This window comes from Arachis duranensis, chromosome 7 (assembly GCF_000817695.3).
Source record: "Arachis duranensis cultivar V14167 chromosome 7, aradu.V14167.gnm2.J7QH, whole genome shotgun sequence".
Taxonomy (NCBI): domain Eukaryota; kingdom Viridiplantae; phylum Streptophyta; class Magnoliopsida; order Fabales; family Fabaceae; genus Arachis; species Arachis duranensis.
In genome coordinates, this window is record NC_029778.3 from 3,957,344 (window position 1) to 3,982,226 (window position 24,883).

Consider the following 24,883-nt stretch of genomic DNA (forward strand, 5'->3'; position numbering starts at 1 on the left):
TTCAAATCATAGAACTCATTGATTTGTTGAAACAATTAATAATACAACAGAATTAAGCATATCATATTGTTTAGCCATAGTGTATATTGTTTGGATATGAGACAATTACTGAGTAATAGTATACTAAGTCTCAGCTTTTTGACAAGTTCCTCCCTGGTGCCCAAGAATATATCTCTGGTGCCATTGTTCCATTGGTGAGAAGGTTCTGTGGCATTGCATACAAGTCTGAGATATCGAGATGATGCGTGGTGCGTCCGTTTTGGTAATGCTGATTCTGCATTGCAGCCGTGAGTTCTTCATCTTCCAATGGCAGGCGATCGAAGGTAGCATGCATGAATGATGCAGCCATGATCACAACAGGTCCTGAAGCAATCAAGGCACCAACAACAGCACCTCCTACAACTTGCCCCTGAGCACCAGCCAAGTAAATGGTGAGGCCAGTGATTCCTGGTGGTGCTGGTGGGGGAAGGATTGACCCCAGCAATGAGAGGATCTCGAATCGGCCGTGAAGAGTCACAATGGCGCCGGATGAAGCCGGTTGGCGCAGAGTTACATTTGTCACACAGCCAGTTCCACTTAGTATGCAGAGGCCTCTCTGCTTCCTCCTTGCAAAGTTCAACAAGCTCTCATTCACATCACAGCCAGAGCTTACTTCCATAGCATGAGCTTTGAGTGCATTAGCACTGTCCCTTGTCACAATTATTGGTGGCTTCGGCTTGTTCTTGGAGCCGGCAGGCCTGCCACGCGGCCGCCTTAAGGCTTCCCCCTCAGCAGCAGAGGAAACCGGTGAAACTGCTTTTGGAACTTTGGTGGTGGCAGATATTAGAGTAACATCAATGCCAGACTTATTATTATTATTATTATTATTATTGTTATTATTATTATTATTCAGGTTACCTTTTTCTTGTTCTTGCTTTCTATCCATTTCACCAAACATTAAGAATGTCTTTGAGATTTTGTTGGCAAAATGTGAAGTGAGTAAGAAGAGCAAATCGCTCTCTTATGCTACATTGAAGCTTAAGTAGTTGCTTTATGACATTAAAATTTTATAGGACCCCAAAAGAATGATTGTGTATTAGGATGGAGTTAAGTAACACCAACCTCATAAAACAAATGTTTGTTTTTTTCATCACTCTATGCCTAACTCCTACTAACTTTTTGCCTCATCTCAATTGCCTTCCCCAACAGATATCTCATGCCATAATATAATAATTAAAATTGTTTGGCTTTATTTTACTAACCTTGTGCACAATATTAGCCAACTACCACATTTTTCACCATATAAGAATGCTTTATATTTAGCATAGAATTTGCACATATATGTTCTTAATATGAGAATGTTCCTGCATGTCAAAAGAATTGTATTGCTCTTGTTCTAATGGAAATATTGCAATAAAATTCCAAAATGAAAAATCTTGGTGATTTCTCTGTTTAGTGCATCTACAATTGAATTAATCCTGATGCATCTAAATGGTAATAATAATACTGTAATTCACCTTCCAGATACAATAATCCTACCTCATGATAAGAAAATAGAGACTGTTTAAAACAGTAGATACCATCAAGAATATGAAGATTGGATCCTAGACAAGATTTGAACCTTTAACACTTTTTGATTAAATGAATGTGCTAACTATTCGATCAAACTCAAGTTGGTTGTATGTTTCTAAATTTAAAACAAAATTAGTTTATCTAAGTGGACAGATCATAAGTTACAAGATGTTTTATACTTTAACCAAACTTCATTCTTTTTAAATTGAATACCAACAACTTTTAAATAACTACAAGTCATTAAAAAAATAAAAATAACAAATGAAAATAGTAACTGATAGTGTTACTTATTATAAAATGTAAATTGAAATAAAATACATATTTATCTAATGTAAAATATATTTATAGCCAACCATATTCTATTTATAATGTTTACAAAAATAAATAAAATATAGCTGTAAATTTTTTTAAAAGACGTGTTTGACCCAAAATATTTGATTGTTAATAGTCATTTGCTTCTCTAATATCTTTATTCAGATATGTTTTAAATATTTAATAATAAGACTAAGAGACTCGTTTAATGAAAAATAATAATAAAAAAAAGTGGTCGTTAATTAAGTGATTGAAAAGTGAAAAGGGATTAAGTTAGTTAATTACTTGTATAAATAGTAATTAGCAAAGGAGTCAAGAGAAGCCAAGTCAAAAATCAAAATTGAAACCATAGAAGGAAAATAGTAGTTGAATCTGTTTGTTTATTTTCGTAGAGAGAGAAAAAGCGCGCCAAAAATTCATTCGTGGGTAATTAGAATATTATCTGAAATGAGTCTACTTTTGAGAAACTCACTTTGATTTGGGCTTATAATTTTATTCATAATACCTTGTAAAATAATTTTATACATAACTGAAAACAAACTGATTGGTCGTACCTGAGCTATGTCACTAGTATCTGGCACCTTTGGAATCAAACAAATTTGAGTATGATTGAAACTTTTCAGAATTCTGCCATTGTAAAAGAAACTTCTCACTGCCTTAAAAATGTCACCTCCAACTATATCCCAGAAAAAATGAAAAAACTTAGCTGTAAACCGTCATCACCAGGAGCACTTTGAGCATGAATACTAAATGTAGCTCTTTTGACCTCGTCCATAGTTACTGGTCTTTGGAGCCTACGATTCATGGAAGCTGTAACCTTAGGCTCTAAATCCTCTAAGTATGGATTCGGATCAGCCGAACAAGAAGAAGTAAAAATATCGCAAAAGTAGTCTTCAACTACCTTTGCAATATCCTCCGATTTCGATGCAATCTCATTGTCCCTCCCCACTAATCTCCAAATTTTGTTCCTTCGCATGCTTGATTGAAATTTCTGGTGAAAGAATCTAGTGTTCTGATCTCCTTCTTTTAGCCACTTGACTCTAGATTTTTTTCGCCAATAGCTCTCTTCTTTCAAATATGCCAGCTCCAACTTCTCCTCCAAACTGATAACCTCCTCTCCCCCATTGATTTCAGCCACCCGCAACTCCTCTAGTTTAGCTTGAAGGTCCTCAATTTCTTTCTGGGAGTTTGCTTTGTGAGTTTTCTGCCATTGAATTAGTCTATGTCTACAAACTTTCAACTTTTGGACCAAAGAGAACATAGCCGAGCGTACAACTTCCATTCTCCACACTTCACTGACAATTCTCTTGACATCCTCTTCTCCACACCAACGTTCCTGGTATTTAAACCGCCATTTACTATGCTAGGATTGAGGTTCGGTTTCCATCAAAATTGGAGCATGATCCGAGCCTGACTCTGTGAGCCTGTGCACCACTGCATTCGGAAACTTCAACTTTCATTTCATCCCAACTAAATAGCGGCCAGGCCTCTCCTTCACCAAATCATCTCCTTATCTTCGATTTGTCCACGTGAAAGGGCACCCCACCATTCCAATATCTACTAATTCGTTACTGTCAATAAAATTAGTGAATATTGCAATGGTGGTTGCTGATTTTTTGCCTCCACCCTACTTTTCCACTTGACTTGTTATAGCATTAAAATCGCCTGCTATTACCACTTTTTCTTCCAGGTATTGGCTCGTTATTGTAAACTCCTCAAACTGTAAGGATCAAATTTGTTTCGAACAACTCAAATGGACACCAATGAACGCCCATACCTCATTGCTTCCGACGTCCTTAATTTCGGCTGCCACAAAAAATTCTCCACTACTAATAATTTGAACACTGATGCTGTCCTTCCAAGCTAGCACAAGTCCTCCTGTCACTCCTGCCGGGTTAACAATATGCCAACTTTTGTAGCTGCATACCCGAAGTTTTGCTTCCACCTGCCGAGATTGGTTCTTTGTTTCACTTATAAACACAATCTCGGGGGAGTGGGATTTATAGATCCCTTTTAAGGTGTGAATTGTCAAGGGTCTCCCCAAATCCCGACAATTCTAAACTACAGTTCTCATGGCGCCTTGGGTGCCATTTGTAGGCTGGCACCCTCTACCATCTGTTCAACTGCATTTTCATCATCTGTTCTTGCTTTCTTTGTAGATCCTTCAGCTATACCACTCATCAACCTTCTTTTGGGTTCACTTTTAGTATCTGACTCTGCAGTACCTTGTCTTGCTAACCTTTTCCACTTTCTACCTTTCTCTGTAGTGAAACACTACCCAATAGCGAATTGCATAAGCTGCTCTTCATCCTCCTTGGTATTGGACTGACCAGCTATGATAACCTCCATGCATTTTGTTCTAGAATTGGCCTCCATGCATTTTGTTCTAGAATTGGCTGATTGAGGTGACTCAGGTGCTGCCCTGTTACCAGTGTCTTGTGGTTTCACACTTTGTTTCCCTTCTTGCATTGACATTCTTACAAATTCTTCCAATAAGCAGTTTAAGACAGGTTTTTTCTTACGTTGAGTGGCCTTATTCTGATTTTGGGTTGAGTTGTTGAATGTTCTTTCTCCTTCTGAGTAGATTCGAGTTCCCACTTGGCTGGTTTTAACCCATTCGCCAATGTCATCCTCTTTTACCATATCACTCTCTGTGTCCTTCAGTAGATCATGGCAGTTTTTCACCTCGTGCCCTAATTTTGTGCAATAGGTATAGAACTTTTCAAGTCTCTCATGGCGCAGTGCCACTTCTACCTCCTTTTTATTAGGTTCTGCCACTATTAACTGATCTCTCACTTGCCTGTCAGCATCAATATTGGTTTTGGTCTTCACAATTCTAGTTTCTCTGTCTCGCATATGAAATTTACCTACCTCCAACACTGTACCCAGTTTCTCTCCCAATTTACGTCCAACTTCGAGGGTTTTAAACGATTCTGGCAAACCCCAAAATTGAACCCAAACTGAAAAATTGGAAATAATCTCTTTATCACAGTTCTGATCTTCCTTCCATCTCTTGACATGGAGCACATAATCTTTGAATAGCCATGGAGAACCACGTTTAACACGCAAGACATCCACTTCTTTATTAAAATAGAATTGAAAGGAATTATCCCCTTTGTCACTCATGCTAAATCTTTCTTGGTTTTCCCATATAGCCTTTAAAGCATTCCCCATGGTTCTAACTGAGAAGGTTTTGGAAGCAAAGAGTCTGCCATAGAGACTATTGGAGCAAGCGTTAATACTTTTTGATATGTCTGCCTCTTCCAGTAGAATCACATTTCTACGTCCTTTCCGGTTGTCTTCCTCGGTCCGATCTTCATCCCTCGTTGTCTCAGCCATACAGATTATGTAGACTTGTATTTAGATTTAATTGACGTTGACAATTTAATCTTGATGGCAGTAAGAATTCCGTTAAAAAATTCTAACAGAACACTAAAAAATTCTAGCAGAACAATTTAAAAGAATACGTACTCTTAATAATATCTCTCAATTATAGAACTTTAAAACTCCAAACATATACTTTTATATTGTATTTTATTTTTGGAGCATTGAAACTCCGTACAAGTTGGGAGTATCAAATTGAGCGCTTACTAACTACATGTATAAATAGCAATTAGTAAAGGAATAAAAAGAAACCAAGTCAAAAGAAAGAAAATGGTCGTTGAATCTGTTTGTTTTTGTAGAGAGAGAAAAAGTGGGCCAAAATTCATTTCTCTGGACTTTCACTGCAACTGCATGTAATGGAGTAAGGTCTCTCTCTTCTTTCTGCAATTGCAATGAACAAGATAGTTTTCTTGATAACGCTACTGATTGAGTTTGTAAATGTGTAAAAATTGCAGAAACTCATGAACAATCTAAGAGTAAATGTGAAAAAATGAAAAAAAGTTGATTCTTTTGTTTGATTAACTCTCAACACCTTATTGTTCATTGTGTGTTGATGTTACTGTAGTTAAGTTTGTAATATTTTAAAATTGTAGAAGAAATTATTAAACCTAATCAACCAGCTCAGTATTAGAATATATCATAATTAAGGAACAAAATTAGGAAAATATTAAAGAGGATTAGAAAAAAATCAATGTAATTCATTAGGATATTATTTCATAACGAGCGTATTTTTAGCGTATTCTTAGGGTATTCTTGTTTATATATTGGTAAAAATTTTGTAATCACAGGTAAAAAATATGAATAATAAAAATAATACTTTTTAAATAATTCTTAATTTCTTTTCTAAATTTTTTGTACAATGATAATACTCAAAACAAAAAAAAGAAACAAGAAGAAGCAGGTATTATGTTCTTCATTGTTCTTTGTTCGTCTAAGTTTTTATTTCAATTAAGATTTTAGTAATTAAGTAAGAAATCATGCTACCATTATAGAATAAATATCTATTTTTTATCTTTTAATTTCAGAAAAGGAGTAATTGGCTTATAAAGTTAAATAAAAGGCCTGGAAATCCTAGAAAACCATATAGAGACATACCTAAAAGCCTCAAGCATGAATAAAGGAGAAAGGTATATGTCACCGTTATTCTTTTTCAGTCTTGGATTCTTTCTTAATTAATGTGACTGAAAATGGTATCTTCTTTTTATGTAATTTGGAGAGGTTTACTTTTTGTTTGGGAGAGTAGATTTCGTGAAGTTATTTATGAAATATACTATTTAAAAACTCTTTTTTTGGTAAACAAAGAATGATTGGTAAAGATATTTTGGAATAGAATTTGGCAAAGCATATACACGAGGTTATGAATTGAAATTAGAGAGGCTCTATTCTTTTAATTCAGAAAAATGCAAATAGTGTTGCTATGGCTAAAGCAGTTGCTTCTGGCGCAGACACTCACTCGAATTGGAGTCAATCATGGAGTGAACTTCAACATCTAATAGATTTAGATATGAATCTAGCCAATTAATTTGGCTTTGTCTCTATTTTTTTATTTTTTTTTCTTTCTTTTCTATTTAGTCACACAAAAAAAACTACTCTTCCACTTTAACCCATTCTAACCCACAAATTTAATCCAACACACACAAAAACTAAGTTACTAGTTAACAAGATGGCTCCCTTATCTTTGTTAATAGCGATCCTCTTTGTTGCCCTAATCCTCACTCCCCAAGGGTTTGCAGATTATTACAAACCCCTTTATAAGCATGATGAGCCTCCTAAATACAAGCACCCAATTGAAAAATCACCGGTTTACAAGCCTGCGGTTTACAAACCTTCGGTCTATAAGCTACCGGTTTATAAGCCACCCGTGCACAAACTACCGGTTTATAACCCACCCGTGCACAAGCCGCTGGTTTACAACAAGCCACCATACCACCATGACAAGCCTCCTCATGGCAAGTACCCTCCACAACATGACTAAGGAAAAGCACATATATGTGCAAATTTAAACGAGGCATGTTATTAGTTATCGTATGCTTTAAATAAGACATATGCTTCGTTTCTTTACTATCTTGTTGGTTCACAACTTTATTATTCATATCTACATATATAAGGAGTGTTCCTTATGCATTGAGTAGTTTAATTTCATTTCATTCCTTTTGTATATGATGTTATGAGCATCCATTATATGTGTTGTGTGTTTGTGTAATCCATAATATTAAAAAAAATATTATTGTTGCTTTATTAATAAAAACTAAAATTATAATTGAATTTATGTATTCTATTGGATTGAATTTGTGGACCACCAAATTTTTTTATTGTTGTCATGGATTAAAGTAAAAAAAATAGTTTAATAAAAAATATTCAATAATAAATATAAGTTCAAAACATTTACTTAAAATGAAAAAAATTAATAAAATAAAAAAATAAAAAATCTAATCATCTTTAAATTAAGATTGTGAAATTCATACTTCATAAAAACAAAATTTTCTATTTTGGGAATTTTCCCTTCACTTTCACTTTGACTCCTTCCTACTAATAATACTGCTAATGTAAAGATTCCTTTGTTAAAAAGATTCATAAAAATGAAAAAATCTTATATTCCTACAACTACAAGTCCTCACTGAAAAATTTGTACTTTACTCTTTGATGTTCAAAATATACGCTTTATCCTCCTAAATTTTAGAAAATTCTGCAAATTAACCTTTGAAGATTGAAATTTTCAATTTTCCTACTATATTATAAGATTTTGATAGTAGCAAATGTTAAATTGAGAGAAACCCAAACTATATGAAAAAGGTTTCATTTTGTTCGAAAAATGTGCATGAGAATCTGCTAAGCTTCTTCAGTGTGTCACCATTCACCACGTGCGCGCCACCGTAGTTCCTAGCGGTTCTCCTCTGTCTTCTTCTTCTTCTTCTTCTTCTTCTTCTTCTTACATATATGATTACGATAACTGCTTTTCGTTTTGTTCTGTTGTGTTTGGTGTGAATTGTCGATAGTATCCTCAACTTCTTCTTCTGTAACTTAAAATGATTAATCATACCTTATACGCCATTTGCATATGTTCTGTGTTTACCATTTCTTTTCCTCTCCACATATTTTTTCTTTTAATAAAAGGGTAAAAAGATAATTCTTTTTTTTTAAATGATCTTTTTAAGAAGCTTCTTGCCGTTAGATTTTGATTTTGATTTTGTTTTTGGTTTTGTTTAGTATCTTAGGTTTCCTACTACTATGAATTATGGATTGTTATGCTCAATTTTTGAGAGTGTTCGTTTGGTGTGATAATGCAGAGTAGTGATGAATTGATGATCATGGCTGTTAAGTAGGTGAGAGTTTGAGACTCTCTCCCCTCAAATCAATGGTAGTTGAGGCTCAAGTTCCTCTACTTGAGTGTGTAATGAACGTTGTGAATGAACATTATCCAGGTTCAGTAGTTGATGAACATTGTGAAATGAAGAAGCAGTGGAATCAGAAACTCCAATCTCCCTCAGGGGACAACTTGGTATCAGTAGGGGAACTTTGGACTGATGGACTAATCTGTGCCTTTGAGTTCATCAAGGGAGTTAGAGATGTGGCAAAGAAAAGATTTGAAGGAAGAAAGTTTAGTAGGAATGGCTGTGTTGATTCACCCCCAACTTTGCTAGATCAATCTGGAACTGGGGGTCTTGATGATGGTTTAGATGATTATCACCAATCACCTCATCAATTCATTGGCAAAGAGGGTCTTCCTAGAAGTTACTGGAGGCCAATTGGTTGGTCTAGGATCTCCGAACTTGTGCAGGCAGTGCGAACTGATGATGGTTGGGCCTCACAGCTGCTTGATTTCACAGATGATGAGATTGATGTTGCTGTTGCTGATGTTGCAACTCCTTACTGGGAAAGGCCTGTTGGTCCAACATGGTGGTGTCATTTGGATGCAAGCCATCCATTTGTTGTTACATGGTTGGGTAATTCTCATTGGTTACATCCTGCTATTAGCATAGCTTTGAAAGATGAAAGTAGATTAATAAGTGAACGAATGAAGCACCTTTTATATGAGGTAATGAACTAGTGGAATTTGCTATTATCTTTTTCGAATACGTTTCCTTGTGTCCTGCATTGTATCCTATTGTTTTTCTTTTCGCCATTTCCTAGGATTAGTGTTCAAATGAAATCAGTCTAAAATGCTTATTTTGACAGGTTCCAGTCCGAGTCGCTGGCGGTCTGCTATTTGAACTTCTGGGGCAGTCAGCTGGTGATCCTTTAGCAGAGGAAGATGACATACCTGTTGTACTACGATCATGGCAGGCGCAAAACTTTTTAGTTACAGCCATGCATGTAAAGGGTTCTGCATCAAACATAAATGTATTAGGCATTCTTGAAGTTCAGGTTTGTCAAGTGACTTGAGCCTTTATCCCACCAAGTAATCTGACAGTAGTTTTGCCTAAGGCATACTTCTTTAATTGTTTATATGATTTTATCTAAAGTTGTCTTAAACTAAGTACTTAAATCTCCAATGCTGCAATTCATGCAGGAGCTGCTGGCTGCTGGAGGTGCTAACATTCCGCGCACCATTCATGAAGTTGTAGCGCACTTAGCTTGCCATCTTGCACGATGGGACGATAGGTTAATATTATTTCCAATAATCTATGTTTCTTTGCCTTTTAATTCTGTTTATGACCTTTGTGTAAGAGATAAATGAAATCTTGAATACAGCCGAATTATGGATCAAAAGGTGTTGCTTTCAGACAATAACTTTTATTTTGTTTAGTGTAGAATGGTCATGATTCTAATACTTTGATGTTCATTTAAAAACATTGAGTTTCTCCATTGGATGTCATAGGTTGTGGCGTAAACACATCTTTGGGGCTGCAGATGAAGTTGAGTTGATGTTTATGAATAGGTGATTGCATTTTCTTTAGATCATTATACATAAAACGTTTTACTTCAGTGGCTGATCTACCTTTTCCGATGCATTATACAATAATTTTTTTGGTTCTTGACAGGAGAAACCATGAGGATTTACATCTATTCACAATAATATTGAACCAGGAAATTAGAAGATTATCGACCCAGGTAAAACTATGCAGAATGACATATACTGTACTTTATTTGTAGAAAATCAGTTATAAATTATAACATTGTTTTGGGAATTATATTGTTGCTGATTATGTTGGAGAATTTCATTCGTATAACTTCTCTAACTTTAATTGGCCAGAGTGTAGTGTTTTTTAAACTTTTTTTGGTTAATTAATAATGACATGATTATGGTGCTTTGGTAACTTAGCTTATATGTTCTATATCAGTCAAATCCTTCTGAAATACTAGTGTTCATGTTTACCTTATTTGAACATGGAAGGAAGGAGTAAACAAATGTATGCAAAAACTAACTAGTCCATTTTTCTATCGGCTTCTCTTTTCAAATATCTATATATTTTGTCAGGCATATAGGAAATTCTGCAGAAATCTGATGGATTTCTCTAATCTCTACTCATTTCAAATGGCAGTCTACTATGAACACAAGTAATATATGTGTAACTTGTGTACATAGAAATTTATACATTTATCTATGTTCGTTGTATGGCCTAGCAGGTTATAAGAGTGAAATGGTCGCTCCACGCGCGAGAGGAAATTGTTTTTGAACTTCTTCAACAGTTGAGAGGGAATACAACAAGAGCCTTGCTGGAAGGAGTAAGAAAGAGTACTAGGCAAATGATTGAGGAGCAAGAAGCAGTTCGAGGACGGTTGTTCACCATACAAGATGTCCTGCAAAGCACAGTCCGTGCATGGTTGCAGGTTTCCGAAATCATAACAGATTACTGAACTATATCAATATATTTATGATTCGTTAATGTTTTATTCAATTATGCATAATACCTCAAAATTTGTTCCTAACAAGAAATTAGTCTCTAATAGTAAGGGTATCTTTGCATAGTCTTACACTCTTGCTACTTATTTTAGGATAAAAGCCTCACGGTTACACATAACCTTGGAATATTTGGGGGTTGTGGCCTTGTTCTTTCCATCATCACCGGACTATTTGGTATAAACGTTGACGGAATACCTGGAGCCGAAGGAGCTCCTTATGCGTTTGGCCTATTCTCTGCCGTCTTGTTTGTGTTGGGAGCTATACTTATTGGAATTGGATTGGTTTATCTCGGTTTGAAGAAACCCATAATGCAAGAAAATGTTGCAGTGAGAAAGCTGGAGCTTGAAGAGCTGGTCAGGATGTTTCAACATGAAGCAGAAACTCATGCTCAAGTGCGAAAAACAGGTCCTCGTATGGATGTTCCACCAACTGCAGAAGTTAGGGGAGCACCAAGTGGTGCAAATAATCGCTCTGTTTTCTCAAGGTTTTTCAATTTATAGATATTTGTACTTTTGTATGGTAGAAGATCTTTAGATTTTTTGTGTATCATTGTGATTATTCTCTAATAAAAAGGTTGATCTAATGTAAAAATGAATTCTCTTGAAGTTGAATCTAAAAATTGATTTGTCTCCTAAAATCTGGGGTTCAATTTGCAGAATAACTTTTGTACCTAGTACTTATACTTTGTCCTGTTTTGTACACATGGGATTTAGTTGAGGCCAACATGTATTTCAATTCAGGTTTATGTGAATGTTACACTTAAATTTGAATAATCAAATATAAAGTTTTGAAACCCAATTGATATTAGCTTAATAATATATTATTAAAAACATCAAAACAACAGTTTAGTAGGGTAACTTATGAATAGTTCTTTATAACATGTGGCAATTTAGAGCCATATGACTCTTAGGTGAATAGCTAAATTCAGAACCAACACTTCATTCTTCTGGTTTGACTTGTAGTTGGATGAACATTTGCTTCTTGCTTGCTAATGCTAGCATTAGTCCCCAACTGTATCTGAATGCACCATGTTGTCTTCACTATGCATGAGCCCCTTCTCCAGCAAAGGAGAAGAAGCACATTCACCACCAAGCACACAAACATCACACCATGAACTGTGTCTCCATGATCATGTTCTTGCTGCTCCATCACTGAGACAATCCACATCTCCTTATATAAACCTCTTAGAAAACTTGAGCATCACAAAAAGGATGACTGCACATCGCTCACGTTCTGCACCGGCCGTACTATTCACCGACACTGGCATAGACTTTCATGAGCCCTCTGAACCTAGACCTATACAAAATTCATCAACCTTAATGGTAAGGGTATCTTTCATCTCTGTATTCCTGTATTTGGCAATTGGTGTTGCAGTGTACATGATAAATGGGAGTTTCAAGGGTACCACCACACTTAAGCTTATAGATGCTATTTACTTCACGGTAGTAACTCTAAGCACAATTGGATTTGGAGATATTGTTCCTGATGCAACATCTACCAAGATCTTTACCTGTGGTTTCATTTTGGTTGGTTTTGGACTTACTGGTTTTCTCCTCAGCAGCTTGGTTGAATACATCTGTGATACTCAAGAAGCATTCACATTGAGCATGATGGATGAGAATAGATATAAGAGAATTCTCTGGACTTACATAGTTGATGAAGAGAAAGGAAGAATGCGAATTCGGACAAAAGTTTCTTTAGCTTTGGTTGTTGTCATTGGCTGCATCGCAACAGGAGCAGTCACAGCTCACTTTCTAGAGGGTATGGATTGGATAGACAGTTTCTATCTCTCCATTACGTCTGTTACGACAGTTGGTTATGGCGATTATGCTTTCAAAACTGTAACTGGAAGATGCTTCGCGATTATCTGGCTTTTGGTAAGTACATTGGCAGTTGCTAGGGCCTTTCTGTACCTAACTGATTATAGCATGCATAAGAGGAAACGTAAGGTGGCGAAATTGGTTCTTCATAAGAAGATAACTATGTCAGATTTAGTAGCTGCAGACCTTGATAATGATGGATCAATAAGGTATGTTGAGTTTGGTATTTCTTATTACATGTATCCTTGTCCTTTTTCACAATATGCAGAAGAATAGAATCATTCAATGCATTAAAGTTACAAAAGCAGAAATGGACACAACATTGGCCAAAATTTGTAGCTTAAGCTAGTTTTAGTCGCTTGAAAATTGAAATGACAAAAATTATAGGATAAACTAGGTGTAGTTACATAATAGCATTTCAATGCATGATGAGACAGAAATGAAAGAACCATCATCATCAAGATCAACATTAATAACTGATATCCAATCCAATAACAGTATATTTGCAAACACCATTTTCTCCACCCTCAAGGAAGGAATAAATGAGTAATAACATATTTCACTCTTCTCAATCCTCTAACCTTTCACATTTGTTCTTGCAGCAAGTCCGAATTTCTTATCTACAAGCTCAAGCAAATGGGAAAAATAACTGAGACTGACATTCTGCAAATAAGCAAACAATTTGATTCCTTGGATTGTGGCATCTATGGCAAGATTAGTGTTGCTGACCTTATGGTAAATGTCTAATTCAAATATCTACTTGGGTTGTTAGGCATTATGAACCATTTATTACCATTTGCAATAACCATGGAATATGGATGCACTAGGAGGTGGGAGCACTACCCTTTTGGTCTTGCACAAATATTTCAAAAGTGAAAGGTATCTTATCATGGTTGTCAGTAATGTTCTTAGTGCAAGTTCCATTTGTTTGATGGTGTGATGTCATACACCAATGTGAACAGAATACACAATTTGGATTGCTGTTGTACTCTTTTAACTGAATAAAAATCACGCTCTTTCATATAAATAGTTTGATCCCATTTTTGCACAAAATAATATCCATTGCTTGCTTCATATCATATATAATGAATGTGCTAATATATTCATTAATGTAATTATAGTTACTTATTCTAATGAGTGTTTTAAAAAGTTTTGAAACAATTGTAATCATAATTCCATCTTTTTCTACTTACAAAATAACTAAATAATAACAACGGCAAGAAAAATAGCAATAATACCGGGAAAAAAATGGTTTCATTAGTCAGCGATCTAAGTAATGATTAAACAAAATATTAACTATTGTCATTGGAATTTCATCCATAGTTGCAAAGCCTCCCAATATGACTGGATTTTGTGGTATTGAATGGAACAAAATAGTATAAAATGTGAATCTTGTAAGCCATATTTACAAACTCCACACCTTGTAGCTACCTGATACATATCAGATGTATGATTTAACATAGTAATTCTTCATGAAAATTATAAAACCACTAAGAGATTAACACAATGGTTAATTCTAAGGATGCTCCATTACCTTAAGCAGAAAGCACAATGGAAGTTTTAGGCATTGACAAGCTACTTCACTGAGTTATCCTTAGTCCTTAGGCAATTTGTTCCAATCTGCTACTTCTGTAATGGGATCAGACAAAGAAAGTTGGAAGGACTAGCGGTATTTAAAAAAATCAACAATGCTATTTGTTGTAATAATAGCCATATCCCATGTGCCTTTCTTGTTCCTACATTGAGTTAATAAGGGCCATAAGAACATTGTGGCAAACTTTTCTTACAAATGAAGGTAGTGCTCACCTGGCGGCAGAAGATGAGTTGGGCAACACAAAATTGATCAGATCCTCAGTTTTGACTCTGTGATACATTGATACTTGCAATTCTGTGAGTTTGAAATTTCGAAAGTTTTAGATTACTCTGGTCTTTTTTCTTCATATATTATTCTCATTTCTCAACAATACTTAAAACCCAAAAACAAATTGTATTTAAATTTTCAAAGAAGAAAATAAGAATTTATGCTTGTATAGATTGAAAAGTGATACCTCTGTCTTATTGTGCGGATGCTCTCGAGAAGTTCTGTTGTTTGTTGCAACCTGGAATTTTTTGGTCTCTCTTCACTGTCCAGAACCAACGTTGAGACATTCAAAACAGTAACTAGTTCAGCTTCAATTTCGTCAAGCTTTTTATCTATATTTTCCAGGAATTCGTCATAAGCAGATGTAAATGACAAGCAGCTAACAGTATTGTCTTCATTCCAACTGTCATTGCTAAGTGATCCCTGAATATTCACAGCCTCCTCATCATCTAGTCGGTTCCCTTGAATATCACTGAAATTCATTGTGTTTGGTTCTGAGACATCCTCGGAGAAATCTTCTTGAACCTCCTCCGTTGGTGCAACAATTCGAATGGGACTTGAAGCATCTTCTATTGTGTCTTCCATGTTCATTATGGACCCAATGAGCTGACTTTCTTTCAAAGATATTGCCTGAAACCACAAGAAGTTTCCATTATAATAGTTCTAAGGAGATTTCCTGCCCTGCTTTTGGGTTTAAGCCATTACTAATTTATAGAAAAAAAAGGTTCTAGAGACATAATCAGTTCTTAAATAAAGTTATAAAGGGTTTACAAACTTCAAAGGGTATATTTTCCAAATGAAACTTTGAGAGTACTAATGCATTCCCTTTACCTCACTTAGCTTTGTGGATAGCTCATCAAGCAATTCGATTCGGCTTTTAGACTTTTCCAGAGCTTGCAACACCTTCTTCCTCTGGAAAAGCATTTCCCTTGCACCATTTTCATCTCCCCTCTGAATGCTTATAGCTGCTTGTTTTTGGAGCTTCTCTGCAGCTTCTGACAGCCGCAGGAGCCTCATTCTAGCATTATTTGCTGCACCAAACACCCCACATAAGTTTTTATATAATTTCCATGATAAAAGCAATGATAACAACCGAGCCGTTAGCCACTAGGTAGATTTCCAACAATGGTTAGATTCAAATAGATAAAGAAAATCATAACATAGTTTCAAAAGGCAGAACTTTGAACTTTGTCAGGGAACTCACAATAGTATTATTTACCACTAACATTAAACTAGACCTAATGCACACACCATTTGACAATTGCAAAATTTGTAAAGTAGTATCTGCATTGAAAATCATATGCTAGGACGCAGGACCTCTCAAGTTTTTTTTTTTTCTGTTTTTCTCATTGTTCTTTTCTCTCCTGGTGAAATGATACAAGTTCAAATTCACATAGTCTGAAAAGAGTTCTTTTGGTTTTTGGATTTTGTTTTTTCTACTTGAACAGTAACCTACAGGATTCTTGAAATGGCAATTACTTATAGTAATATTATAAGGACCAATTGGATCATGGATCCTATTAACTATTTGACATCATTCAGTTGCAAGGCACTATCTCCTTTCTTGAGCAGCCTCCAAGGTCAACAAACAATGCCCCTTTTGCAAATATGGTCAGGTTAAAATTTCTGCTCTAATATATAGGTGATACCCCTTTTTTTTTGTCTAGTGTAAGAAAGCAGCATTTGCATGTGAAAATGATTACCTTAGAAATTTCTGTTCTCACTCATTACTATCAACCCCCACTTTGATAAAAGAACCCTCAATTAGTAAATCTAATAATTGCAAAGGGATATTGGGAAGGAAAAAAAAACAACATTTTCCTAATTCTCATGAATAGTTAATAGTTAATTAGTTATAGGTAACGTAACTAGGTTCCCATGTGACATAATTCACTAGGTTAGGGTTAGCAGCTAAATTTTTCATTTTTCCTTTACTCTAATAAAGTTATCTAATTGAGAAGGAAATTGAGTGTATGAAGAAGTAAAATTGAAGAGGAAGATAGAGAATACCCTTGGTAGTGGTGGTGTTCGCTTCAGCATGAAGATGATCGAGCTGAGAACGAAGGTGTTCAGAACTGTTGATATTTGATGAAGTTGAAGAAGAAGCAGAGCACTTGATGATGATGTTGATGGGCCTCAGTGAAGGTCTGTGGCTATGGCTGCTGGGAACAGCAATGGCAATGGGAATGGGGGAGGCACACTTCGCTATCATCTGTTCTCTCTCTCTCTCTCTCTCTCTCTCTCTCTGAAGGACACTCTGCAACAGAAAACGATTTTTTAATAAAAGCAAAAATATTTGAATTTTTTTTCTTATTTTAAAAATAAAAATATTCAAAATAACAGAAAATGGAAGTTATATTATTTGCCATAAAACGGACCATAAGACTTAAAGAGGGTTCAAATTGGAAGCTTCGAATTTTATTAAAATAAAATTAAAATTTTTTAATGTGTAAATTATAAAAATATTTAAATCTAAATCGATTTAAATTAAACCGCTCATTTTAATATAGTTCAAAATTATATTAAATATCTAATATGTCTTAAATTATTATTTTTTTCAGATCGATGAGACTCAAATAAAAAAATTCTAAAGTTGAACTAGTTGCAAAATAAATAACATCAATTTGCATAATAATTTTGATGGCCAAGGTACTTGAATCTATCATTTAATTTTTTTTTTCATATTAATACGAATTTGAAGTATTATATATTCTTTTTCTAAGTATTTCTAAGAGCAACTTTTAATTTTGCTACATTTGCCAAATAGAGAAAAGTTAGAAATTTCCAAAGGTATTTATTATTTGATATAGAAATTCTTATCTCTTGTTTTAGTGGAATGTAGCATATCACAAATTAATATCAAGTATAACAATACTAATTTCTTTTGAAACCCTAAGGTGGGTGGACAAACATATATTATAACTATACTGAATTACTAATTACTAATTTTATATACAAATTTTTTACTTTTGACTTGTGAATTCTGGATAGAAAGAGAAGTAATGTGACCTCCATATGCTTATTTATAGGAAAGTGGATCCTCTTTTTTTTTATTCAATAAAATATAATTTTTTTATTATTTAATATTTATATATATATATATATTTTAACCTCACTTAAAAATTATAAAAAAATATCATACTTTACTAAATAATTTAAAAAATTTAAGAGGATCCAATCTCTAATCTTAATTTTCATAAACAGTTAGAGATAGGTATTATTTATTATGCTTTTGATTTTTTGTGTGGGAAAGAGAAATATGTATGACAATAGGGTGTGAGAAGAGAGGTGTTTTATTTGGCTATGGGATGACACAAATCGGAGGCACCGATTTGTTTGCATTGTTTTATTTTTTAAACAAATAATCACAAATCAGACGGTCCGATTTGTGATTTTGAAAATAAAAAAAATTTTAACATTAAAATCGGACCGTCCGATTTTTATTTTAACAAATAAAAAAAAATAAAAAATACAAATTGGACCTTCCGATTTGGAGTTTAACTTTTACTTCAAGCAAATCGGACCCTCGGATTTGTAATTTATTTTTTTCATCAAGCAAATCGGACCGTCCGATTTGAATAAAATACCATATAAAAAAAATACCCAATTTTTTAATAACAATGTATTACACATATATTTAATTAATATAAAAAAAATTAGCCTATTTATTATTAACAAGCTGCTTTATTACAAAGTTTAATTAGGATGATAATTAATGTGTTAATTAATGATGAACAGATAAGCAAATAAAGGGCTTGATTTGACATTGTGTAACTAAAGGCCTTTTTAAATTTCAACGATAAGAGTAAGTATAGAAAAATTTTATTTTGTTTGGGTGTGGGACATTTCGATTTTAATTCTAAGATAATAGTGATTTTACTTGAATTATTTCTTAAAAAATGTGTTTTTGCAATCAATAATATTGTTGACATTTTATTAACTTGGATATTTCCATTATATTAAATGAATTAGAAGATGCCATAAAATACATATATAAAATCATTTAATTCTTTTAAAACATAAAATTATTATATTATACGATCATTTTTTTAGAATTATTAGGTTTTCAATGAAAAAAATGAAACTAAAAGAGAAAATGCTTTTTAGAATTGTATTAGAAGTCTATGTTCAAGAAGTTTTTTCTGCTATATATACAAACAGAGATCACACACACACTTATCATATCAAGTGCTACCCTTTTTCAGTTACACTACTAACACTCCCCTCAAACTTTGGGGGAATGAACTACTGACCCTAAGTTTGCCTTTAAAAAATTCAAACAACCTAAAAAATAATGATTTTGTTAACACATCTGCAATTTGATCAAGTGCAGGAATGTTAACTACAAATAGTTCCTTCTTATTCACCATTTGTCTTAATAAATGCAAGTCTAATTCCAAATGCTTGCAACGGCTATGGAGAACTGGGTTGGCTGCAAGCATACACGCACTCTGGTTGTCACAGTAAATTGTTGGAGCAATCTTTTGAGATACCCCCAGTTCATTGAGAAGATGCTGTAGTGACACAAGTTCAGACTGCACGAAAGCCAACGCACGATACTCAGCCCCTGTGCTACTATGGCTGACTTTAGATTGTTTCTGGCACTTCCAAGAAATTAGATTTGTTCCTAGATATACACAGTAGCCTGTGACAGACCGCCGGTCATCGAGATCACTTGCCCAATCTGCATCAGCAAAACTCAAGAGTCTAAAATCAGTACACTTTGAAAAGATAATCCCATCACTTACCGTCCCTTTCAAATACCACAAGATCCTCTTCACTGCTTTCCAGTGATTAAGAGTGGGGTTGTGCATAAATTGTGAAACTCTATTCATAGAAAATGCAAGATCAGGCCTTGTCATAGTCAAATATTGGAGAGCCCCTACTATAGAACGATAAAGCTTCGGATCAGAGCAAGGTTCAGAATCATTTGTATAGAGTTTCAAATTCCCAACTATGGGAGTAGGCAAGGCATTTACCGTTTCCATGTTGGCCTTTTTCAAAATTTTCATTGCATATTTTCTTTGAGATAGGTGTACACGTCCTCCCTGCAAATAAGAAAATTCTATGCCAAGAAAAAAATTTAAATTACCAAGATCTTTAAGAGGAAAAATTGTATTGAGTTGCTTAATTAATAGATCAATTTCATTAGCATCATTTCCAGTGACAACAATGTCATCGACATATACTAACATGTATACAACTGATTTGGTATTTTTCCTTACAAATAGGGAAATATCGGATCGAGTACTTTCAAACCCAAACTTTGTCAATGTTTCTTTCAAAGTTAAGTACCATGCCCGTGGCGCCTGTTTCAGGCCATATAGGGCCCTATTCAGCTTGCATACCAGGTTAGTATTGCTATCCTCATAGTCTTGTGGTTGAGTCATAAAAACCTGTTCCATTAAAATTCCATTTAAGAAAGCATTATTAAAATCAAACTGACGTAGAACCCATCCTTGTGTGATGGCCAGAGTAAATACAACACGAACAGAAGAAGGTCTTATCACAGGGCTATATATCTGCTCATAGTCTATGCCTTCGGTTTGATGAAAACCTTTGGCAACAAGACGAGCTTTATAACGAACAACCTCACCATTAGTGTTTCGTTTAATGGCAAAAATCCACTTGCTCCCTACTATAGTTGCATTCGATGGGGGAGTCACAAGACACCAAGTATTGCATTGCCTTAGTGCTTTAAGCTCAGCGTCCATAGCCTCCTTCCAGTGAGGGGTTTGGATAGCTTGAGCAACAGTTGTAGGTACTTGTTGTTTAAGATCAATATCAATATGTGTAATATAGGACTTTGGCTTGTGTATACCCGCCTTTGATCTTGTTACCATATTGTGTATATTGGTGGTTGGATGAGGAACCTTACTTAGAGGGGATCAAGTTCCTGACCAGTGGCCTCACTAGGCATAGAGACATTAGTCTCTAAAACTGGGTTAGGAGTAACACTACGTGTCCTGTACGCTAGTAGGTGTAGGTGATTGCAAATGTGTAGTTGTTCCACCAGTTTGAGTGTGATTTGAGAGCGAGTTACTTGTGACGGTAGTATTTGGTAGCTTTAATATGGTATCAAGAGCCTCAAGATCAAGTTCTTGATCATGGCCTTCTTCATTTCTGCTTCATCCTCAACAAAACAACCTCTCATTCCCATCGCTGAAAAGTTTGATGACAACAATTTCAACACATGGCGCCATCAAGCATGGCTTACAATTCAGAGTCTTTCAATGGAGACTCATCTTGATTGGGCTAATGCTCCTAAGAGATTTGAACCGGTGACGAAGTCTTCGCCTGCAACAGCATCAAAAGTTGATACAACAACCAAATCCGATTCTGTAACGGAGACTTCCACAGATCTGCTACAAGAAACTGAAGCATTCAAGATCTGGAAGCAAGATGATCTCTCCCTTACCACATGGCTCATGGCTTTAATGACTACATCATACAAGAACAAGATTGTTCATTGTGTCCGCTTCTGTGATACGTGGACCACCATCATCACTTACTTCTCCTCAACATCCAAGACAAGAATTCAAAGCTTGAAATCCCAATTAAAATGTGTCAAGAAAACAGGTACTGTTCATGATTATCTCTCCAAAATTCAAAAGCTAGTTGATTTCCTTTCTGCTATTGGGTACCAATTGGATGATGATGATCATATCCAAGCTATTACTGATGGATTGCCTGAGGATTATAGTGGTTACATAACTTCTATCATGTCCAGATTGGACACTTTCTCTGTTAGTGAGGCAGAATCCTTTCTTCAAGCGTATGATGATATGCTTGATAGATTCAAGACTCCATCCTCATCAATTTCCGTGGCAAACTTCACAGAAGCTTTCTTTCCATCATCAACTAGAGGAATGGGTGCAAGACGAGGTCGTGGTGGCGGTAGATCCCAAAGGGGTGGTCGAAGCTCATGTCAACCTCCAAGAACAATCTGCCAAATTTGTGGCAGGGTAGGTCATGCAGCATGGAGCTGCTACCATCGCTTTGATCAGCAGTTCCAACCAAACCCACCACGTCCCACTCCTCCACCACAATTCCCCTTTTCCAATACATGTCCTCCATCACCTTCTGCATCATTCCATCAGCCACAAGCATATATGTCTACAACATCCTCCATTGGAGACTCATCCTGGTATGCTGACTCAGGAGCATCGCATCATGTCACTGCCGATCCCAACAATTTGCTCTCTCATTCTCCAAACAATCTTGATCATGAGCAACTTTTTGTAGGTAATGGTGCAGGTATTTCTATTCATAAATCTGGTTCCTCTTTTTTCATTAATAAAAACAACAATCTTGGCTTTACATTGACAAATTTATTATATGTTCCAACAATCACACAAAACTTACTTAGTGTTTCGAAATTTGCTCAAAAAAATGGTGTTTTCTTTGAATTTTGGTCTTATCATTGTACCATTCGTGATCAGGTAACTCGGGCCTCTCTTCTTCAGGGAATCACTAAGAATGGCATCTATACATTTGATGATCTTTATGTGCCAAAATCAGTTTCTCTGTCTGAAACCCAATTACATAATAACTCTCATACTGCTACTACAAATTTTCCTTCTTCTTTAAATTTTCATTGTATTTCAAACAACTTTAAGCATAGTTTTAGCAATCAAAATGTTGTTTTAACAGCAACTTGTACAAGTGTTCATGATGTAGAAATTTGGCACAAACAATTGGGCCACACTTCAATGAATAATCTCTTTCGTGTTCTTAAACAATGTGATATTCTTTTACCTACAAAACCAGCTCATTCTAAAATTTGTGAAATCTGCTCTATTTCTAAGATTCATGCTTTACCTTTTAGTGATTCTCATACTACATATAATTTTCCTCTAGAGTTAATCTTTGTTGACATATGGGGACCATCCCCTATTGCATCTAGAAATGGTATGAAATATTACATTAGTTTTGTAGATGCATGTACTAAATATACATATATTTACTTGTTGACTAATAAGTCCCAAACTCTTAATGCCCTTCAGAATTTTAAAAATCAAATGGAGATGATGACTGGACATAAATTAAAATCTTTACAGACAGATAATGGAAGAGAATTTGTATCTGCTGCCTTCACTACCTTTTTAACTGATAATGGTATTAGACATAGACTCTCATGTCCATATACACATCAACGGCAGGGTAGTGTAGAGAGAAGACATAGAAGTATAGTTGAGATTGGTCTTTCATTATTGGCAACAGCATCTCTTTCCATGCAATTTTGGGAAGATGCTTTTGCTACTGCTGTTCATATAATGAATAGACTACCTACTGTTGTTTTTTATTTTATGTCACCATTTGAAAAATTGCATAATCAAAAACCAGATTATAGTGCGTTAAAGGTGTTTGGGTGTACTTGTTTTCCATTTCTTCGACCATACAATAAGCATAAACTTGAATATCGCTCTGATACCATATTAGGTTTTCAGTGAGAGAAATGAAACTGAAAGAGAAAATGCTTTTTGGAATTGTATTAAAAGTCTATGTACAAGAAGTTTTCTCTGCTATATATACAAACAGGGGTCACACACACACTTATTATATCAAGTGCTACCCTTTTTCAATTACATTACTAACAAGAATATAATATTTAAACTGTTATATGAATAATTTTATATTTTAATATATTCTCTCATATTATGGATTTTATATTTAATTTCTTAACATAGTAATATATTCTCTCATATTTTAAATTGTTACATGAATAATTTACACGAAACACTTAGCTTCTAATTTTAGATTAAACATGTTGGCATAAATATATTACTATTCTTCTAATAGTAATATTTTTTTTTCTTTTTCACTTGTCAAATGACTATAGTTTATTATTCGATTTTTTTACATTAATCTTTATAATCGAGTTGATGTGTAAAATATTACTTACTATTTTTAATTTCCTATTCATTTATAAAATAATATTAGAAAACCAAAACTTTTTAGCCAACATTAAATAAATTTTTAAAATTATTTTATTTATTTTAAATTATAAATCTTAAATTATATATAATTTTTTAATCTTTAATAGTGTACTTTTTATTAATTGAAAATACAAAAATATTCATAACCTTCTAAAATGCGAGACATTTATGTCTCTCTATCCAAAATATATAAAGACAAATCGATCTTTGACGATGTCTTGTATTTTAAAAAATGAGAGACGTTTTTGTATTTTTAATTAATAAATAATTATTTATTTTCGAAATAAAAAAATACAAAAATTTATTTGTGGTTGACTCAAAAATTAGTTCATACACTTTTTCTTATTTATATATTCATGCACTTTCTGTTATATATTTATATATTGATTTTTAGTTGGGATGTCCTTATTCATATAAGAAGAGATTCTTCGTACAGCACAAACCTAACAAACAACCTACCCAAGTTGACAAAATATATAATTGACAATGAATAATTAATATGAATTGATATATAACAATAATTATAAGTGATGTTCTTAATTATTATATCATACACAAACGACACACAAACATGTTAACAATTTCACGCTCCTCATATAATTGATGGGGTTTTCGTTTCATAGCTAAGGACAATGATGATGATGATGAACACATGAAATATATCTTGGTTACCATCAATTATATTTCTTTTTCCATTTTTTCATGAATATATAGATGGCGAATGAAATATCATATCATCGAAAGTACACACAAATTTCGTAATTCGTTTTATTAGTTAAACTTCGAACCAATTATTGGAACATGTTGTACACTTTTATTTATTGATAAAATATAATAATATAAATTTCTTTAGACGCCAATAAAATTTGATGTGGTTTTATTTTACTTTGTTGTTTGAGCTTAATCCAAGTAGTTAAATTATTGTTGACTTTATTTATCCAATTACATCTTTTTACAATTCAATAATGGGTCTAACATCCTAACTGAAAATTTCTGTATATTTAGTATACAGATTATTTATCATTTTAAGATTGTGTTTATTTAATTTAAACGTACAAAATACCGAGATAGAAATATAAAAATATAAAATTGTATTTATTAAATAATATATAAATAAAAATATTATGTTTAAATACACTGAATTAATATATTTTATATTTATACTGATGAG

General features: G+C 34.1%; 5 protein-coding genes across 8 annotated transcripts; 3 read left to right on the forward strand and 2 right to left on the reverse strand.

The window, feature by feature from the left end:
- Positions 1–128: 128 nt before the first annotated feature.
- On the reverse strand, positions 129–886 carry LOC110273877 (AT-hook motif nuclear-localized protein 16; the record flags this gene model as incomplete). The annotated part of the gene is made up of 1 exon (XM_021127177.2): positions 129–886. A coding segment is annotated over one exon (756 nt), but the record flags the coding sequence as incomplete, so codon positions are not given.
- Positions 887–6,910: 6,024 nt separating this feature from the next.
- Positions 6,911–7,222, forward strand: LOC127740477 (repetitive proline-rich cell wall protein 1-like). Its single transcript, XM_052251447.1, has one exon. The coding sequence runs from the start codon at positions 6,911–6,913 to the stop codon at positions 7,220–7,222; it is 312 nt and encodes a 103-aa protein (XP_052107407.1).
- Positions 7,223–7,853: 631 nt separating this feature from the next.
- LOC107496492 (uncharacterized) lies at positions 7,854–11,729 on the forward strand. 3 transcript variants are annotated; one of them, XM_052251943.1, is made up of 9 exons: positions 7,854–8,133; positions 8,535–8,570; positions 8,670–9,283; positions 9,424–9,612; positions 9,758–9,849; positions 10,067–10,126; positions 10,230–10,299; positions 10,816–11,019; positions 11,185–11,729. In XM_052251943.1, the coding sequence occupies exons 3-9, from the start codon at positions 8,696–8,698 to the stop codon at positions 11,590–11,592; spliced, it is 1,611 nt and encodes a 536-aa protein (XP_052107903.1). In that variant the 5' UTR covers positions 7,854–8,133; positions 8,535–8,570; positions 8,670–8,695; the 3' UTR covers positions 11,593–11,729. The 3 variants fall into 3 exon arrangements, with proteins under 3 accessions (XP_052107903.1, XP_015973245.3, XP_015973246.3); XM_016117759.3 differs by having other exon boundaries at positions 8,535–9,283; XM_016117760.3 differs by having other exon boundaries at positions 8,540–9,283.
- A 112-nt stretch (positions 11,730–11,841) lies between these two features.
- On the forward strand, positions 11,842–13,925 carry LOC107496494 (two-pore potassium channel 3-like). The gene is made up of 2 exons (XM_016117761.3): positions 11,842–13,121; positions 13,515–13,925. The coding sequence occupies exons 1-2, from the start codon at positions 12,121–12,123 to the stop codon at positions 13,657–13,659; spliced, it is 1,146 nt and encodes a 381-aa protein (XP_015973247.1). The 5' UTR covers positions 11,842–12,120; the 3' UTR covers positions 13,660–13,925.
- Positions 13,926–14,150: 225 nt separating this feature from the next.
- Positions 14,151–17,031, reverse strand: LOC107496495 (uncharacterized). 2 transcript variants are annotated; one of them, XM_016117764.3, is made up of 6 exons: positions 16,784–17,031; positions 15,605–15,804; positions 14,961–15,403; positions 14,719–14,800; positions 14,447–14,541; positions 14,151–14,343 (listed from the first exon to the last, which is right to left on the reverse strand). In XM_016117764.3, exons 1-4 carry the CDS (start codon positions 16,983–16,985, stop codon positions 14,764–14,766), a joined length of 882 nt encoding a protein of 293 aa, XP_015973250.1. In that variant the 5' UTR covers positions 16,986–17,031; the 3' UTR covers positions 14,151–14,343; positions 14,447–14,541; positions 14,719–14,763. The 2 variants fall into 2 exon arrangements, with proteins under 2 accessions (XP_015973250.1, XP_052107904.1); XM_052251944.1 differs by having other exon boundaries at positions 14,447–14,648.
- Positions 17,032–24,883: the final 7,852 nt, after the last annotated feature.